Source organism: Capricornis sumatraensis, chromosome 15, assembly GCF_032405125.1.
Source record: "Capricornis sumatraensis isolate serow.1 chromosome 15, serow.2, whole genome shotgun sequence".
NCBI classification, from domain to species: Eukaryota; Metazoa; Chordata; class Mammalia; order Artiodactyla; family Bovidae; genus Capricornis; species Capricornis sumatraensis.
In genome coordinates, this window is record NC_091083.1 from 75,745,198 (window position 1) to 75,764,867 (window position 19,670).

A 19,670-nucleotide genomic window follows, 5' to 3' on the forward strand; every position below is an offset into this window, starting at 1 on the left:
CCCATTTTCTGACTGGGTTATTTCTTTTTTTGATATTGAGCTGCATGAGCTGTTTGTATATTTTGGAGATTAATTTCTCATCAGTTGCTTCATTTGCAAATATTTTCTCCCATTCTGAGGGTTGTCTTTTTGCTTTCTTTATGTTTTCCTTTGCTGTGCAAAAGCTTTTAAGTTTAATTAGATCCCATTTGTTTATTTTTATTACTGTAGGAAGTGGATCAAAAAAGATCTTGCTGCAATTTACATCAAATAGTGTTCTGTCTATGTTTTTCCCCCAGAGTTTTAGAGTTTCCAGTCTTACATTTTAATCTTCAGTCCATTCTGAGTTTATTCCATGTATTGTGTTAGTGTTCTAATTTCATCCTTTTGCATGTAGCTGCCCAGTTTTCCCAGCACCATTTATTGAAGAGCCTGTTTTTCCTCCATTACATATTCTTGCCTCTTTTGTCATAGACAGGTGACCACAGGTCACCATCATATTCACTGGTACCTTTTAGTGTCCTTCATCAGTTCTGGAATATTCCCAGTCATTATCTCTTCAGTTATTCCTCTGCTTCATTCTCACTCTTCTCCCTCCAGTCTGTTGATTAAAGAGATGTCCATTTTTTCCTCACTTTTTCCTCTATGTCTTGAAACTTCTCTTTCATGTTTTTTCAGATCCATCTTGCATTTCATATATAACTCTTCTCCTAGGTCTAATCACTCTCAGAGCATAGAAAAGGAAGAATGATTTTCCAGGCTAACATAACCTTGGTGCTGAAACCCAATAGGAGCAGCGTGAAAAGGAAAATCGTAGGCCCATCCCACTCATGAACTAGATGCAAAAATCCTAAACAAAATACCAGCGATCAAAATGTAATAATGGATAAAATAGAAATGCATTACGGCCAAGTAGGGTCCAATGCAGAAATACAAGGTTGCTTTCGCATTAGGAAAACCAAGTGTAGCAATTTACCATATTTAACTGAATTAAAGGAGAAAAGGCTCATTTGATCCTTTCAGGAGATGCAGGAGAAAAGAATTCAATAAAATTAAAAATTGATGCCTAATTGAAAGAAGAAGGAATACCATTAACCTGTTATAGAATACCTATAAGAATCTATGGCAAACATTTTGCATGCTGGGTCACTTCAGTCATGTCCAATTCTTTGCAACCCCATGGACTGTAGCCTGCCAGGCTCCTCTGTCCATGGGATTTTCCAGGCAAGAATACTGGAGTGGGTTGCCATGCCCTCTTCCTCCCCCTTGCCATGCCTTCCCTACTCAAGGATCATGCCTCCTGAATTGGCAGGCAGGTTCTTTACCACTAGCACCACCTGGGTGCTTAGTGGTAAAATATTGAGATACTTAAGAAAAAAGAGCAAGTGTGTCCACTCTCACCATTTCCATTTAGCATTGCACTGGAGCTTCCTGGTCAGTGCAGTGAGGTAGGGAAGATGAACAAATAACGTTTGGAAAGAAAAGTGTCCAGTGTGGCTCCTGGGGGAATAGCGTGTGTTCCCGGGGGAATGTTTGTACCATTTACCGAGATGAGAAGACGAAGAGAGGACACAGATCGGGATACCCAAGAGAAAGTCATCCAGCTGCCCTGGAAGACCACCAGGCATGGGGCCAGGATACTTCAGCTCCACTCCTGGCTCTTTGACTAACCCTGCATGAGCCACTTTCCTCCAGGACCTGAGTTCATCCATCTGTAAAATGGGTGGATGTAGACAGATGGATTCATGGTGGGCTGCAGTGGCCAGATCTGGTGGGAAAACAAAAAACAGGTGAACAGGTGGTGGCCCCACTTTCCAGGAGGGCAGGTTTCTGTTACAGACTGCCCAGTAGGAGGAAGCACCCACTGGGGATGGGTTGGGAGTCTGACTGCACCATCTCGACTGTGTGCCTCGCAGAGGGACCACCCCCTCTCTGCTTTGCTAAGGGCTGTTCACTGTGGCTGTCACTGGTGCTGTCAAGCCTGTTCTGCAGTTGTACAACATTGACCTGCAACAGCCTGCCCTTTTGATATTTTAGACCTTCAACAGCCAGAACGAGAGCAACGAAGACTATGAGATCCCCCCAATAACACCTCCCAACCTCCCCGAGCCATCCCTCCTGCACCTGGGGGACCACGAAGCCGGCTACCACTCGCTGTGCCACGGCCTCACGCCCAACGGACTGCTCCCTGCTTACTCCTACCAGGCCATGGACCTCCCAGCCATCATGGTGTCCAACATGCTGGCCCAGGACAGCCACCTGCTATCAGGGCAGCTGCCCACGGTGAGTCCCTGTTACCTGCCATGGTTCCTGCCGGGTTACGGGAAAGAAGGGAGGACCCTCTGCTCAGGTGCAGGGTCTGGGCTCTGTTGGTTACTTGCATGGGGGTCTGTAGAATATGGGGGGTGGGCATGGAGGGAAGTTTATGTTCTTATGCTACTTGCTTCTGAAGCTTTGTTTATAACATAGTGATATTATTTGTTTTATTTTTATTTTTAATAGTATAATCTTACCTTTTAAAGGCTTTACTGAAGGAGAATTCCCTGGTTTCCCAGTGGTTAGAGCTCCATGCTTCCACTGCAGGGGGTCTGGGTCCAGTTCCTGGTTGGGGGACCAAGAGCCTACAAGCTACTTGACACGGTCAAAAAAAAGGGCTTTATTGAAATTGAAATATTGTTCACCTACTATGCAATTCACCTATTTAAAGTATACGGTTCAGTAGCTTTTAAAATATTCACAGAGCTATGTGACCAGCAACACAAGCTATTTTAGAACCTTTTCATCACCCCACAAAGAAACCTTATACCCTTTAGTCATCATTCCCAACCTCACCCCCATCTTTAGCCCTAGGCAACCACTAATCTAGTTTCTGTCTCTGTATCGTTGCCTCTTCTTCACATTTCATATAAGTGGAATCATATTATTTAAAAAATATTGTGTCTTGCTTAAGCTGGGAGGGGAGAGGGTGGTGACTGACTTAGAGTTTTGAGGATAGGAGGGACTTTGGCAGGCAGACCAGCACAGAAAAGGACCTTCCAGGCTGAGGGAACAGCATGTACAAAAGCAAGAAGCAGGAGGTTCATGTTGTGCTCAGGTGTGGCATGTGGGTCGCCCTTACTGGGCTGGAGAGAAAGAACATGAAGTCGCATAGGAAGAGAGGACGTGAAAGAATTAGTAGGAAAAAAAAAAAAAAGAATTAGTAGGGCCTGGATCATAAGGATCCTGAATCCCATGCTGAGCAAGGTATGAGTTTTCAGCATGAATGACTGGTTTGAACAATCAAGACTTATAGAAAGACAGTAGAGAATTCTTTTGTATAATGAGGGGAAAATCCTTAAGGGAATTCTAGTACTTCTTCTGAATGACTGGGGTATATGTTTATTTTTGCTTTTTCCTTTACAGTTAATATTATATTGATAGTCACACCTCTTAACTTCATTCTTAAGTGACAAGAATAAAATTCAAAGCAGCTGATGCAGGAAAAAAAGAAAAAGACTGAAATATCTAGGTATTGAGGGCTGGACAGAAGGTTTCAGGCATGGCTGGATCCAGGAACTCCAGCAACATCATTAGTATCATCCACACAGCGGGCACGACGGCCACCGGCGGCCAGCATCCCCTCTGACGCCTCTGGCAGGTGGTAGTTTGAGTCTCCAAAGAGGACCATGACAGCTTGGATGGACCAACCACTGTATCTAGGAGGCAAACAGTCCTTGATTTTGTCAGAAACACACCTGTGGGAGGGCAGGAGGGACCGCTAAACTGATTTCTTTAAGAATCACATGATGTTGGATGGATCATGTTTATCCCTACCAAGGCTGTTCAGAGGTCACAGCCAAATTTGTGGCCCAGTTCTGTCAGATATCTGAGACCTTCATTTGCATTGTTTCTTGACTATATTCTATTTATTTATTGTTTACTCTTATTACCATCAAATCTCCTTGCTTGAAAAGAAAAAGAAAAACAACCTGGCATGCTCTAGGTATTTTCAAGAGCCACATCACATTTATTTTTGTGAAGCTAGGTGAGACGTAGAAGGGAAGATGAGAGACAGGGAAGGCAGGAGGAAGCCAATTCAAGGCCCACGTTTTCTACTGTTCACTAAAGTGCTCAGTGGAAATTGCTGCTCCATTTCTTGAAAAAGGAGCCCATCAATAATGCAGACCCTCCGCTTCCTCTTCTCTCTCGGAGACCTGCAGATTCCACAGTGTGTGGTTTTAATTCCACTTTGTTACAATGCTTTTGCCTTAGCTTCTTGCCCAGCTAATTTCCTAGCAAAAACTTCACAACTCCAGATGGTCCCAGTAACCCAGGTGAGGGCAAGGCCCGGCTGACATCTGTCATGTACCCTGGGGAGGCCCGTGGATGCAGGCGTGTGTCTGCCTGGGGTTCTCGGTCACAGTGTCACTGGCCTGGGATGCTAGTCTCCAGCAGACAGTGCGGGGTAGTGGTTAGTGCATAGGCTCTGGCATCCCACAGACCAGTGTTAACCCCGGCCCCACATCCTGAGCTTGAGTCCTCTTTTCTTGCAGTGACGGGTATCTGAGATAATGTATGTAAAGTCTCAGCAAATGTCTGGCAGAGAGTCAACAATCAGGGAATATTTGCTATTGTTATTATTAGTCATAAAAGTGAGTTCCCACTCTAACCACTGGCAGTGTTTTCCCATCAGCCTCACTTTCCTAAAGGAACAGTCTCAGATACTCGCAGGTACCTTGGTAGAGTCACCTGGTTATAAGAGCTCTGATCATCGCAAAGGAGGTTATCTGTTTATCTGAGATGACCTCCTGATCCCCTCACCTAGGAAATGCCTTTGTTGGGCTTAATCCAGATAGGCACTTTGCAGCCATTTTCCAGATTCCTTTAAAACTAGTGCACGTTTAAGATGCTTCACAAATTCAGATCGCTTTAATTCTTCCATTAGTGAGAGTTATCAACGGTTCACTGGGTTTTCTATTCCCTCGTTATGCAATGAAAGGTAAGCCAAACTATTTTACCCAGAGGAAGGCTGCCAGACCAAGTGGGAAACCAATTAAGAAAACGTCCATCCATTGGGACCATATGCTAAAAAGACAGTTGTTTTAAAAAAATGTTTTTTAAAAATATTTTTATTGATTTATTTTCGGTTGTGCTGGGTCTTCCTTGCTGCGCAGGCTTTTTGCTGGTTGCAGCGAGCAGTGGCTACTGTCTAGTTGAGGTGCACAGGTTTCTCATTGCAGTGTTGTAGATAGAGCACAGGCTCTAGAGTGTGGGCTCAGGAGTTGCGGTGCTCGGGTTTAGTTGCACCATAGCATGTGAGATCTTCCCAGACTAGGGATTGACTCCGTGCATTGGCATCAGAGGTAAAGAATCCGCCTGCCAATGCAGGAGATGCTAGAGACACAGTTGGATCCCTGGGTCAGGAAGATCCCCTGGAGTAGGAAATGGCAACCCACTCCAGTATTCTTGCCTGAAAAATCCCATGGACAGAGGAGCCTGGTGGGCCACAGGCCATGGGATCGCAAAGAGCTGGACACGACTGAGCACTCACACGTTTGCATGCACACTCCTCCACTGGCAGTCAGATTCGTTACCACTGAGCCACGAGGGAAGCCCAGCAATTGGTTTAAATTTGTCTGAGCTGAAGCTTGAAGGTGTGTGTGTGTGTGTGTGAGTATGTGTAGACATGCGTGCTATGTGGGTGACGCTGGAGTTTGTGTCAGACCCCCGAGATGTGAAGCACCATGCAGGGAGCTTTACAAACACTGTCTCGCGTAACACTCCCAAGTTCCAAGTGAGGCAGGAACGACTGCAGTAAGGAGATGGAGACTCAGAGCAGGCAGGTGATTGTTAGTTTCCTGCGGCTGCTCTAACAATTGTCACAAACTGGGGCTTAAAAACAACAGAAATGTATGCTCTCACAGCTCTAGTAGATGGAGGTCCAAAATCTGTATCACTGGACTGAGAAACGTGTCGGGAGGGGTGACCTTCCTCTGGGGTCTCTGGGAAAGAATCCATCTTGCGCTTCTCCGGCTTTCTGGGGTCGCTGGCTATCCTCGGCTTGTGGCTACATCACCCCAGTCTCCGTCTATTATCACTTCGCCTTCTCTTCTGTCAGTGAAATCTCCCTCTGCCTTTCTTATAAGGATGCTTAGGGACTTACAACATACAGGGTTAATCCAGGATCCTCTCCCCATCCCAAGAGCCTTAACTTTTAATCACATCTGCAAGGACTCTTTTTTTTTCCCCCCAAATACAGAACCATTTACAGGTTCCAGGGATTAGAATCTGATATCTTAAAGGGGCCACTTTTGGGCTTACCCACAGTGATCAGTCTTGATTAAAAGGCAACTAAGTACCAGACATTGTTCTGAGCTCTGGACCTACAAGACGCCCTTGAGGAACAACTAGTGCCATAGAGAGACAGGTGAGGAGCCCACTTCTGAACATGTAAGAAATCCTCTGATCGTATCAGTGCATGTTGCTCTGTGCACCTAGAAGAGGCACCTGGCCAACTAAGAGTTTACATGCTGCAACAAAGATCCCACGTGCTGCAATTAAGACCTGATGCAGCCTAATTAATTGATTAAAATCACAAAGAGGAGGCACCTGGCTCAGATGTGAGGTTATTGCTTCCTAGGGGGAGTGATAACCTGATCCTAATATTAATAGTTTACGTACTTTATGAATGAATGGGTATAACATAGTTATTAAGTCCCCAAACCAGAATTCACTCCCAGCTCTGTCCCCTACCGTGTGCCTCTCAGTTTTTAGCAGCTGCCCAAGGGGTGGAGCAGCTTGGGCACAGGGCCACCGGGGGCACAGAGGATGGCCCAGCGACCAGGTGCCCTCTGCAAAGGCTGCGATGTGTCAAGGAAGTGGTCCCTGGAGCAGTGACATTTGACACCAAGGCATTTAACAGCCCTCTCATTAACGCCAGGCCCTCTTGGCTCTGATGCCAGAGGTCACTAGTTCCTTTTGGTCGCCTGCCCAGCCCGCGTGGTCTCCCAGCTTGTGTGGGAGTTGGTTCTTCGGTTTTAAAGGTATGGCTGCCGGCAGGAGGCCTGTACAATATTGGCTTCAGGCTTCTTTTACAAAATTAAATATGCTTAAGGCTTCTCCCTCGACTTCAGCATCTTAACTGATTAAACATTCATTTCCAAGACAAAAAGAGTCAATTTAGTATGAAAGATATATTTTGCCAGTTTAATTTAAAGCGCTGCACCTCCATCTGACCCCTATTTTCATAACTCAATAATTTTATCCTGTGTTGATTGTCTCATTTTGAGAGAGATATTGTATGTATAAATCAGTTTCTAAAATACCCAAAGAAACTAGAAGAGTGGAATTTATTAAACAGCCTCTGTTAAGTCTGAAATAATTTATTTTGGAGTCGTCCTTGGGAAATGTTTGAGCTCACCGTCCTGGCTTATGCAGGAGAGGAATTATCCTGGGAAGGGCAAAGCTTGATGCCCCTAGATAAGTTCTTAGGGAAACTGCTCCTTTTTCAAGACCAGAGAAACTCCTTGGAGAGCCTTGAACAGATGGAGATGGGCCATGATGGGAAATGAGTTCTGGCCAAATCAGCCATGGGTCCTGGTGACTTGGGTAATAAGGGGTCTCCCTAAGATGAGCGCCGGTCACTGGGCCATCCTCTAGGTCACTGGAACTTTGTGGTCCAGTTGTGGGCTTCAGTTAGCGCAAGAGTGGCACACAGTCATCATTCAAACATTCTCCTCCAGCATTGACTCTTATTTACTGCTTTCTCTGGGGATTTGAGTAAGTAACTTCTCTCCCAGCCTCAGTTTTCTTTCCCATCGACAGAATGGAGGCTGGAATTCTAGATCTGGTGAACTCACAAATAGGAAAATGGGAGTGATTGCTTTGTCAGCTATGACACACTGAATAAGTATATGGGTTTGGGGTTGGATAGACTCCCCCTACCATGACCACCACACATGCCACTGGCCTGGGGGGCTCAAGGCTCATCAACTTGGATTCACACCCTGAGTGTTGGACTGGTAGTTTCATACTGTTCATGCTGTAGGTCCTTGTCCCAAAACATCTTGCCAAGACTGGGCCTTCTCCCTACACAAAGAGGGCTGGGGGCATACTGAGTGAAGGGTCTTTCCTGGCTAGAATCCTAGGATAGGCTGAGGGAGAGGGCTGAGCAGTTTCGAAGTTGCACTTCACCCCCTTGCCTTAGAGGTGGTTCCCATGAGACAGCTTGCAGCCCTGGCTTAGGTTCCAGAGCCTGAAAGCAGGGCTCAGAGCTTCGGGGCAGGATCTGTGTGTTGACCCAGTGGGAGGAGGTCCTTCATATACATCTTCCCATCACTTGCCCCCTTCTCTTCCTGTTCTCACTCTTCCCCTCCAATCTCCTGTTCCTCCCCTCCTCCCATCCCTGACTCACTCCTCTTCCACCCAGAAGACTTGGTCTCCCTCTAAATGATTCTCACAAATTGAGATGCAGGAGATCCTCTCTGGAGTCCGAGATAAAGGGACCAAAGGCCCCCAAGCTTTGATCCTCTGAGCCGCAAGGCCAGTGGATACCCATCACTCTGCCCAACCTATTAATTTGATTGCTCTTAGTGCATAAATTGGTTTTTGTTTTGTTTTACAATTGTTATCAGTTGTTTTTGCTGTGTAACAAAACTACCCCAACACTTAGTGGCTTAAACCCCAACACTTAGTAGCTTAAAGCAAACAATGAGCTTTTTCTATTTCCTGTTCTTTTGTGGAACAGCAAGGTAGTTCTTTTAACCTGGGCTGGCTTGGCTGGTTTCTGGGGTCGGCTTGGCTGGTTTCTGGGTTCACCTTGGCTGGAGCTGCATGGCCTTGGATGGTCTTGTTCACAACTTGGCAGTTGGCTGGGTCTGTGCAGGCGATGTGGCCAAAGGTCTCTCTTCACATGGTAACCCGGGCTTGTTCAGATGCTGATGATGATAGGGCTCCCGAGAGCATCAAGAGGAAGAGGCTCCGACGTGCAACCACTTTTCAAACCTGCTTACATCACATTTTTTAATGTTCCTTCGGCCAAAGCAGGTCATATGGCCAAGCCCAGAAATAGACCCCAAAGAGAGAAATGGCTGAGTAAAACTGCAGAAAGGTAAAGATGCAGCAAGGGCAGGAATTTGTGGCCATTTGTGTGTGTGTTGTTTTCTTGATGCTTAGTATTACCCAGCAGTAACTAGATGGTAAAGAATCTGCCTGTATTGCAGGATACCTGGGTTTGATCCCCGAGCCTGGAAGATCCTCTGGAGAAGGGAATGGCAGCCCAACCCACTCCAGTATTCTTGCCTGGAGAGGACCCTTGCGGGTTATAGTCCTTGGGGTCGTAAAGAGTCAGACATGACTGAGCAACTAACACACACAAGTTCCCATAAGATAAGTGGCATTACCTCCATTTTACAGGTGAGAAAACTGAGGCATGGGGGGACTAACCCCTTGCTCTGAGTCACTGGGTGGAGAGTAACAAATGGTAGAAGTGGGTTTTGAACTTAGGTTGGCCTAACCCAGAGCCCATGCTCCTAACTGCTGGGTAATGTGTGTGTGTGTGTGTGTGTGTGTGTGTGTGTGTGTGTGTGTCATTCAGTTGTGTCTGACCCTTTGTAACCTCTGTCCATGGAATTCTCCAGGCAAGAATATTGGAGTGGGTTGCCATTCCCTTCTCCAAGGGATCTTCCCCGCCCAGGCTGCCATGTTTTTAGCTAATTTCCCTCTGGGGAGTGGGAGTCAGGGTATTTATCTCCCAAACGGACCTCTGAGAATCCTATACAGGGTGCCAGTGGACCAGAGGTCCAGAGGGTCCTTTTTATTCCGCAGAGTCTGGATGAAACTCCCTCCCTCTGTTTTTTAGAGGCAGCAAGCGAAAGAAATATGTCTTTTTACATTTTATAAAACTCAGAAAAATGGCTTTAAACAGCTTTTGCTCTCCTGCTATAATTATTTATTTTCAAACACTCCTGCAGGGGACTGCTCCGTTTTCTTATCCTGCACTCCTTTTTCTCATAAATGAACCATCACTTCAATAAATCATTATGAAAACAGAGACTAACACCGGCTCTGAAAGGTTGAAAGATTTATGTAACACATTTATGTTTCCCATTTTCTCATTCTGGTACTCGGCTGCAAAAGCTAAGCTAATAAAAGCTGCTATTAATATTTCTTGTTGCCTAGCAACCCCAGAGCGGGAGTAATAGCTTCAGCTAGAAAAATAGATGACCGATAAGGAAAAATTCAATTCTTTTATTATCTCAGGGGGAAATGGCCTTTTACTGGAACATTATGATGTACGAGTGTGAAGTTGAACACAAAAGATTTTTGTGTGTGTTTGTTTTTCTATTTTTAATGAACATTATTTTACCTCCACTGACTCTTTCAGGGCACTTTTGTTTTCTTCTGCACTCTGCGCCTCCCTCCATCCCTCATGCTTAATTTAGTAGCTATAGTAGTTAAGAACCTGTCGGCGTATTTTAGTTTAAAAGTGGGTTTTGCAAAGGTTTATAACACAGTCATAAAAATTCAGTCCCTGTTAAAACTCAGGCCAGTGATAAGCCAATACAGAGGCTGGTTCTCTGCAAACAGGCTCACGTTCTATTGAGAGATAAGACTCGTGGTTTTCTCTAAGAGAAAGGTCAGAAAAGAACAAAATGTGTTCTTTTCTGTGTCCCAGTTTTCTTTGGAACGCGGGGAAGCTGTCTTTTTTGAGAAGGGTTTGCTCTGAAGTTTGAGGTATGTTCAAAGTTGGAAAAGATAGGGCTATTTATTGAGCACCTGCTGTGTACAGATGTAGTGCCACTGCCTTTTCCCGACAAGCCTCTAAAGTAGGTGCCACTATTATCCCCATTTTTCAGATCCAGAAACTGAGGCTTAGAGAAGCCAAGGAGTCAGCCCAAGGTAGCATGATGCCGTGATGTTTCGCTCCTTGATGTTTTAGTATGGCATTTCTCAACTTAGCCCAAGCAGCATTGGTGGAGGGATCATTTTCTGTTGTGGCTGGCTGCTCTGTGCATTGTAGAATGTCTGGCATCCCTGGCTTCCTTTCACTACTCCTGGCCTCTAGGAACAATCCCCAGTCAAGAGAAGAACTTTAAAATAGCTCCTCTCATGGCCAGATATTCCCTGGGAACAGAATCACCCCGACCGAGCACCACTGCATGCCGCCCCCTCTGCTTGGACTCCTCTTCCCTTTGTCAACCTGGTGGTCTCCTATTCCTGCCTTAGGACCCGACTCAAAAGTCATTTTCTCTCGGAGGCTCTCTGGATCCTTTGAGCTGGATGTATGGAGAGGCATACAAGATTTAAGGGCATGTGCCAAAACTCAGGAATCAAGATAAGTCCTTTTTTTCATGCAGCATTTTTAAAAGGCAGAATTGCCACCAAAAATATGATGAATCATGTATCAAAAATTTAAATAAAGGTAGTATCTGACTAAATTCCTGGAAATACGTGGTTGTCCATTTAGATGCCTTCTGCACCACCAGCCCGGCACAGCCTGAAGGCTGGATCTGTGCTTTATGCTTTGGTCTGCACTAGCATCTAACAACAGAGAAGGCAATGGCACCCCACTCCAGTACTCTTGCCTGGAAAATCCCAGGGACGGAGAAGCCTGGTGGGCTGCAGTCCATGAGGTTGCTAAGAGTTGGACCCAACTGAGTGACTTCACTTTGACTTTTCACTTTCATGCATTGGAGAAGGAAATGGCAACCCACTCCAGTATTCTTGCCTGAAGACTCCCAGGGACGGGGGAGCCTGGTGGGCTGCCATCTATGGGGTCGCACAGAGTCGGACACGACTGAAGCGACGTAGCAGCAGCAGCAGCAGCATCTAACAAAGGGCCTGGCTTGCAGATAACATTCAGTCTCTGTTTATTGATGGAATAAACAGGAGGAGAAATTACTTGTCCAAGCTCACACAGTGAAAATAAGGGTAGAGATAGAATTTGAACCCAAGTCTCTGCGTCGAAGCCCAGTGCCTTCTGCACCCTTCAGGCTGTGTATGGAGTGAATCAAGGTTGCCTACAGGGTGGTATCTAAGTCACAGGGGATTCAAAGATGCAACGGGATGCTCCCAGCCTGGGGGAGGGGGAAAGGGAACGGCAGCTGTGATTTCAGCTTGGTGGCCACTTGGCTTTCCCGGTGGCTGACTTATGTAGCCACCAGCCCTGTGCCAGGCGAGAGGTAGCAGCTCACTGATGTAGAGCTTCTCCTAGAACAGAACCGTGACGATGGGCCTCCGGGAGCACCATTAATGCTCCCCGCGGTCATAGATTCTGTGTCTTGGCCTTTGGAGGGCAAGGAATACTCCTCATTTGACCCCCATTTACTCTAGGTGGGGCTTCCTTGGTGACCCAGATGGTAAAGAAACTGCCTGCCATGTGGGAGACCCAGGTTCAATCCCTGGGTCAGGAAGATCCCCTGGAAGAGGGCATGGCAACCCACTCCAGTATTCTTCCCTAGAGAACTCCTTAGACAGAGGAGCCTGGTGGGCTACCGTCCATGGGGTCGCAAAGAGTCGGACATGACTTAGCAACTAACGCTTTCACTTTCCTCTAGGTGAGCTTTTTCTAAATGTGTGGACCCTGTGCCTAGTTGCTCAGTCGTGTCTGACTCTTCATGACCCCATGGACTGTAGCCCACCAGGCTCATCTGTAATCTGCTAACATTTATTAAAACATTTACTATGTACTCCACATACACTTAAGCCTTTTATATTTATCTCATTTAGTCCTTCATCCTGAGAAGGAGGCACTATTGTTATTGCCATTTTGCAGATGAGAAAACAGAGGCACAGAGAGAAAAACTACACAACCACCGAATGAATGGTGGTGCCCAGATTTGAAACCCAGGTGCTGACTCCCCTGCCTGTGAACTCAGTATCCAACCTGTACAGCCTTCACGTGAATTAATGAATGAGCAAGGGGGTGAGTGAGCCAGGCCTGAGACCCACTTTAACTGACTCTGAGTCAAGCTGTTCACGTTCACAGGTAACCACAGCATGAAGCGTGAGGTGCTAGTTCAGAATGAAGAGCAAATGAGTACTAACAAGCTCGGAAGAGAGAGGTAGCAGAGAGAACTTCCTGGAGGTGGCATCCTAGGGACTGGGCCTTTGGAACCAGACACCAGCAGCAGATGCCTAGGAGGAGGAAATTTCACACCTGCCTGGACTTCCTTGTTCAGACCAAATTGCCACCTGTTCCACTGGGATTCACAAAACGATTGTGAGGTTTTAGTAATAGATCACTTGAACGCCCTCTAGTGTCCACCCTCTGCCAGGCTCCCAGTCAGAGCTGCGACCCTCTGGCCCAGAAGGGTGCAAGGGCCACCAGGCATTTACTTCCATTCTGGGCCAGATGCCCAGCTTGGCAGAGTACCTCTCCCTCTGAGACCTGCTCCTGAGTCACGAGGGAAAACTCACAGAAAATCTCAGCAACATTCGTCAGCTGCAGCTTTGATATTACCCAGTATAATGGCTCTTTCCTCCTAGTGCATATTCAGTACCGCGTTTGGGAAAATGAGCTTTTAATGTACCATCAGCATTGCTGAGAAACCATCTCTGGCTCCGCAGAATGTCTGGAGCACATAAAACTTGAGATCTATTGGAGTCATTTTCCCCCGGCTCTGCTGGATAATGAAAAGTCAGTCAGTCCCCTGCCCTCTTTCTCTCGTCTTGTGGCTTTGTCCATTTAGTACTCAGAGTCTTTATAAAAGGTGGCAAGACAAATACAACTCATCAAAATATTAAGGCTCCAGGGGAGAGCATCGCTGTATTACTGTTGAGGCCAAGGTGTCCTGGGGGAGGTTTCGGCACACTGGCTGGTCCGGGCTGTGGCCCCAGCTGTGATAGTGGCAGCCTAGGGTCCAAGCAGTAGCACTTAACAGGGAGTCGGGAGTCCTGGGGTTCCTCCTCTGCCCTGGTGGGTGGCCTTGGGCATTACTCCTCCTCTCCAAGCCTCAAGTGAGACAGAGCGGATGCTGTTTACCCCGCCCCTTACCCCTCACCTGCCCAGAGTGGCTGTGAGAACCAGCTGTGCTGTTGCATAATCCTGATGCTTAGCTTTGTGTGGGGTGTAACAGGTGTCTGATACGGGTTTGTTGAATGACTGAGTGAGTGAGTGGGTGAGTAAATGAATGAAAAATAAATGGTGCCGAGGTAAACCCTTGACAAACTGTAGAGCGCTGCCTACACTATTGCTGGTAAGTAAGCCAGATGGGGACCCTATTTCTATTTTCTATTCTATTGAAAATAGTCTATTTCATCTTATGGCCCACCTTATCTAACCCTCCCATCAACTTTGGAGGGAGACAGAGTTAATCTCACTTACAGGTGTGTCCCCAAGGACAAGGGGCTTGTCCAGAGACACACAGCCAAGAAGTGGTGGAGGCAGGATAGGAACCTTCTTCCCTTTACCCTAACACTGCACAGAAGCATCCTTTGCCCAGCCTGTGGTCAGAATTCTCACTGGACACAGAGATGGGGGGTGGGATAAAAGCATTAGCTATTTCTCCAGACTCTTGGTAGCAAGAAAAAAGCATTTAGAACTTGTCATTGGGTTGTGTTGGTTGGATGGAATTTTGGGCCCCGAGATGCTGGACCCCTGAGGATTCCCTTCTAAATAAGCCATTGCTAGTTCTTAGTGTCACCCCGGAACTGGTAGAAAGACCTGGAAGCAGGAAGCCTGGGTTCATGGCCCATCTCCCCACCACTGATGGATGATAGAACACAACCCCTTTCCTCCCAGCCATACTTTCTCCATGTGCTGAATGGACCAACCCCAGCGAGAGCTGTGGAGAGGATCAGGAGAGACAACATCTCCAAAGCATTTCATGAATGGGCCCTGCAGGGGGCTGTTGTCGATGATTGGGGGACGGGGGTCGAGAGGAACTCCAAGGTCAGATGTACGATTGGCTGTGTGACCTCAGCCATCCGCTCACCCTCTCTGTGCTGAAGTTTCCTCACGGGATTGTTGTGAAGAGTAAATGAGATATTTCAGATGGTGTCCAGATCTGTGCTAGAGGGAGGTCTGTTTGCTTCTGTAGGGACCTCTCAACCATGAATCAGACCGCCGTGTGCGGTGTGATCAGGCATTGGTCACAGGCCAGGCCAGGGTGGAGCTTGTGCATAACTTCCTAGGCAAGATGGTTCCCACTGGCCGTGGGCAGTTCTTAGAGAAGGAGGCAGCCAGGAACCTTTGGCAGCCAACACTCCCAAGAATCAATCTCTATGGGACTCCGGCAGTATTGCCATCAAAAATGAGATCTTGGCTCAGTGGGTAAAGAATCCGCCTGCAATGCAGGAGAATACAGAAGATGTGGGTTCGATCCCTGGGTCAGGAAGATCCCCTGAGGGAGGAAATGGCAACCCACTTCAGCATTCTTGCCTGAGAAATCCCATGGACAGAGGAGCTTGATGGACTATAGCTCATGGGGTCGCAAAGAGTCAGACCCGACTTAGCAATTAAACAACAAAAGGCCTACAAGATCCTGGGAAGTTAAGAGATGCAGATTTCTCAGGCCCCACCCAAACCTCTCAACCTTTGTTAACCAGTCCCCCGGGAGATTCTGATCCAGCCCAGAACCGCTGGATGGCCATCATCCTCAGCTGAGTCCTGGTTTCCATTGTTTTAGGACCCTTGGAACTGTCACTTGTGTTTCTGTCTGCCTTGAGAATTTCATCACACCTGTGACAGTTGCCAACCTTTTATCCCCCACGTGTAACTCCTGACTCCTCCCAGCCCCTCCTGTCTCCTTTTGGCTAGGCCTCGAAGCAGACACACTGGCATGAGGACCATCCGCCCCCTGGGATCAGAAGGACTCCAGGCCACATCTCCTTAGATTGTGAGGCTTCACGGGTAATTGTGCACCAAGGGCCTATGCAGAATTAGAAGCAAAATGTAGTAGAGGGTAAAGAAAGGGAACCCCGGGCAGGGGACGTCACTGGGACTTCTGTATGACTGGGAGGTGGCGTCTGGGGGACAGTGCGGTTCTTGAGGAGGGGTGATCAGGGCAGCCTGTTCTCGGAAATCACGAGAGGACCAAGTATGAGGAGTTGGACACAAAGACTCAAGCAGACACTGCAGTGCTGGCTGCAGCTGGACCCCATGACCTGGGCTTTGGTTAGAGGCGCAGGGTGACAGCAAAGCATGGGCCTCCTGCCCGAGATCCTGGGCCCAAAGGTTCAGCCCGAGACAGTCACTCCCCCACCCCACAGGACTCATCGCTTGGGAACCCCGGACCTCCGGCCCCTCTGCCTTAGCACGTGAGAATCCTCCTCTCCACCCCTTTCACCTGCCTGTGTGCTTGATGTGTTCTTACTTGCCGTGCCCTGCTAGGAGGAGCAGACTAACTCCAGCCAGCAGGTTGGCTGAGCCCTCCTCTGCATGGCCCCCGCCGCCCCCCCCATTGCAACCTTGGTCACAGTGATGTATCTTCTCATAATTCTGTGCCCCAGCACGTGGCTGAAGCCTGTCACCCCTTCAGGTGTCCACAGCACAAGTGACCAATGGCCAGCCAATGACACTAGAAACAAAACTGTCCTCGGGGATAGGGGCTTAGCCTCCACTGACGCCCCTTACCCTGGACACTTGCATTGTGTCTTTGTGCCCCTGACCACTGCCCTACTGAAAGGGGGGTGGTCCTTTGCAAAAATTACTATCTCTGACTTTGGACTTCCAGATACCTGGATTTAAATCTGAGTTCCTAGGACTTCTCCAACCGTCCAGAGGTTAAGACTCCACTGCAGGGGAAGTTCAATACCTGATTCAGGAACTAAGATCCCAAGTGCCCACCCCCCCAGCAAAATATCTAAGTTCCTCCAGCTGCTTGCCGTGTTGAATAAGTTATTCACATACTCTGATCATTAGTTTTCTTATGCATAAAATGGATATGTTAATAACCCTTACCTTATGGGCTTGTTTTGAAAATTAAATGTTATAATGCTTATAAAATGCTCAGCATGGTAGCCATAAATATGCTATTATTTGTCTGTAAGCACTTCGTGTATGAGCTGCCTGTTTTTTTTTTTCTCTGCCAACCCACATGGAGGACTCTGTATCCTTCCTAGTTTCCCCCCAAAAATCTACCTACCAAAGTACTGGTGGACAAAGTTACTTCCCTGGGGACCTTCTTGGGGTGGGGGGCGGGTCTCCATCACAGACAGTTGACACGTGTCTGTGCTCCCAAGTCCCCTCTTTCCCACACTGACATTGTGATGACTTGTCTCTCTCATCTCTGCCCCCATGGCACCCGTGCAGGGTCACGATCCTCTTGATTCTCTCACACCCATAATCCCCTCAGTTTCAGCATATGCCCCCAGACCTACGGATGCAGACATACCTCTGAGCTCGACTTCAAGAAGATTCCTCCATTAATAGGACCTGCCTTCCTTGGAGGTTAGCTCAGGGCCCCTTTGGTTTGAACTGAGCATCCTTGGGTCCACCCTCCACCCTGAGCAAGGCACTGGTCTATTTCTCAGTGCAGTACAGTCAAACAGGGACAGTTTGCTCCCAGAGAGGGCTTCTGGTCGGCGCTAGTGCAAGTGCACCAAGAAGCAGCGCCGGACAGGATGGGACATGGGAGAGATTTGTTGATGAGGGAGAAAAAGAAGGCAGGAAGTGGGGAGTGGGGAGGTGGAATTCCAGACGGTGATAACAACCAGAATTCTACATCCACAGAAGGAAGAAGAGAAAGAAGGAGGGAAGGGAGGAGGGGTGGCCTGTGGAAAGTGTAGCCATGGCAAGGGCACATTCATGGGGCCAGAGGAGCACAGCTGGGCTCTCAGGGCATTTCCATGGCCAGCAGAGTCTGCATAGACCTACTTCTCCACGCAGGCGAGGGAGCGGCATCTCCATGGTTGCTTGGATCTCTGTTCCTGTAGGAGATGTAGTGGAACTCACGACAGCCTGCCTTGCTGGGAACTTATCCTTATCCTCCCGGGCCGGCCTCGGCTAAGTTCCCCTCCCCTTCAGCGATCACCCCCGCTGATCTGATGACTTAACATGTGTTACCTGTGTCCCTGGCCCTCATACACTTCTCAGGTTCGGGTCACCGTACCTGTCCACGTACAGTCGTGGTGGGGAAGGAGATGGCAGGAGGGGGTCACCTCCTTTCCCCCACGAAGCAGCCCTCCCGCCTCCCGCCAGTCAGGGCCAGTTCCTCCTGCCCTGATGGCAGAGTTCTCCTCTCTCATCCACAACCCCAGACGTAAGAAGCCCAAAGGGTCCTGAGAGCAGCCAGGACCTCCTGTGCCCTCTGGCAGGAACACACCCTCCGCGGGTACCAGCTTCTCCAGCTCGGCAGAGCCCAGCACTGCTGGGTCAGGGTAATCCCCTTGTGGGTCGTTGGGAGTGCTGAGAGGGAGGGGCGCTCCTGCTTCCACGCCTGGGTTCCTCGGCACACATGTACTGCACTCAACCACGTGGAGGCCTCCAGTTGAATGCAAATACCACGACTTCGGGATTAGTGCCCCATCTTCCCAGAGCGTTATCTCCAAGCCCGCGCTTCCTCTGCCTCTGTAGAAGGCCATGTCTGCGTTCTAGAGGCCCGATGCTGGCCCGATGAGTGATGTGAGCCATAACCCCGTGGTGACAGGTCCATCCCCGTGCCTCTGTCTGGGTGAAGTGGGCCCCCTGGTGGGATGCTACGCCAGGTGAGAGTCCACGCCTGCAGACCAGGCTTTCCTTCCATCCCCAGGGAGTGGTGCTGGCTAAGTCGGGCTTTTCCTCCTCGTCACAGCCAGGTGTCTGAATTGAGGCAGGGGCACTGGTGCACCTGTGTTTTGTGCCGTGATATGTGGTCTCCTAGCTCCCATTTGACCGACTCAGGCCCTCTGCTTCCTGCTTGGGTTTGATCCTAGATATACTTTTTTATTTTGGACTTTCATTATATCTGTAGGTTAAAGTGGGGAGATTTTATATCAATATACTCATGAGTTGTCCCCTTCAGAAACAATGTGTATCTCCATTTATTTAAATAATTTTTGCTCTATAGCTGTCTATATATATGTACATACATACGGATCCCACATATTCCATATACGTTTGTTTTCTTAGAATTGTATATTTTTGCATTGCTATCGTGCTTAGGACTTCTTGATTATGTTTTCTGTTTTTGTGTGTGTGAGAGTAAATAAGAAATCAGTGTATCTTTTATGTTTATCTCAAATTCTAATTTTTTAAAAAACTGAGGTTTTCTAGAAATGCTATCACATCTACAAAGGAGAAGCTTTTCCATCTTCTTTGTTGTTGTAACTCATCTCTCATCTCTTTCTGTTGCATGGCATTGGGTCAGACTTTCACTTAATAGGGACGGTATCAGTGACCAGTGATCTTTACTTTCTCCCTCAATTTAATGCGAATTAAATTCGCCCCTGGCAGGACTTCCCTGGTGGTCCAGTGGCTAAGACTCCTCTCTAAGATCTCCCAACGCAGGCGGTCCAGGTTCAATCTCTGCTCAGGGACCTAGATGCAACATGCCGCAACTAAGACCAGTGCAGCCAAATAAATTTTTAAAATATGAAAGAAATTCACCTTGGCGTAAAGTCGGTTTTCTTTAGCATACTTTAAAAGACATTTCTAATCTTTGAGCTCACTCATAATTTTGGTTGAGTTTTATCACATGCCTCGAAGGTGTGCATTGAGATAATCATATGCATTTTTCTTTCTTAGTATATTGAGTTAATAAATTTTATTAATAGGTTCCTGGTACCTATTA

The 19,670-nt window shown here is 47.7% G+C and overlaps 1 protein-coding gene across 2 annotated transcripts in view; it reads left to right on the forward strand.

Annotated features, from left to right (window-relative positions):
- The window catches only part of TOX2 (TOX high mobility group box family member 2), a 153,828-nt gene that overhangs the window by 98,874 nt on the left and 35,284 nt on the right, over positions 1-19,670 (forward strand). For both annotated transcript variants that reach the window (XM_068987526.1, XM_068987527.1), the window contains exon 3: positions 2,017-2,262. In XM_068987526.1, the coding sequence (XP_068843627.1) occupies positions 2,017-2,262 (246 nt within the window). The remainder of the gene's footprint in view (positions 1-2,016; positions 2,263-19,670) is intronic.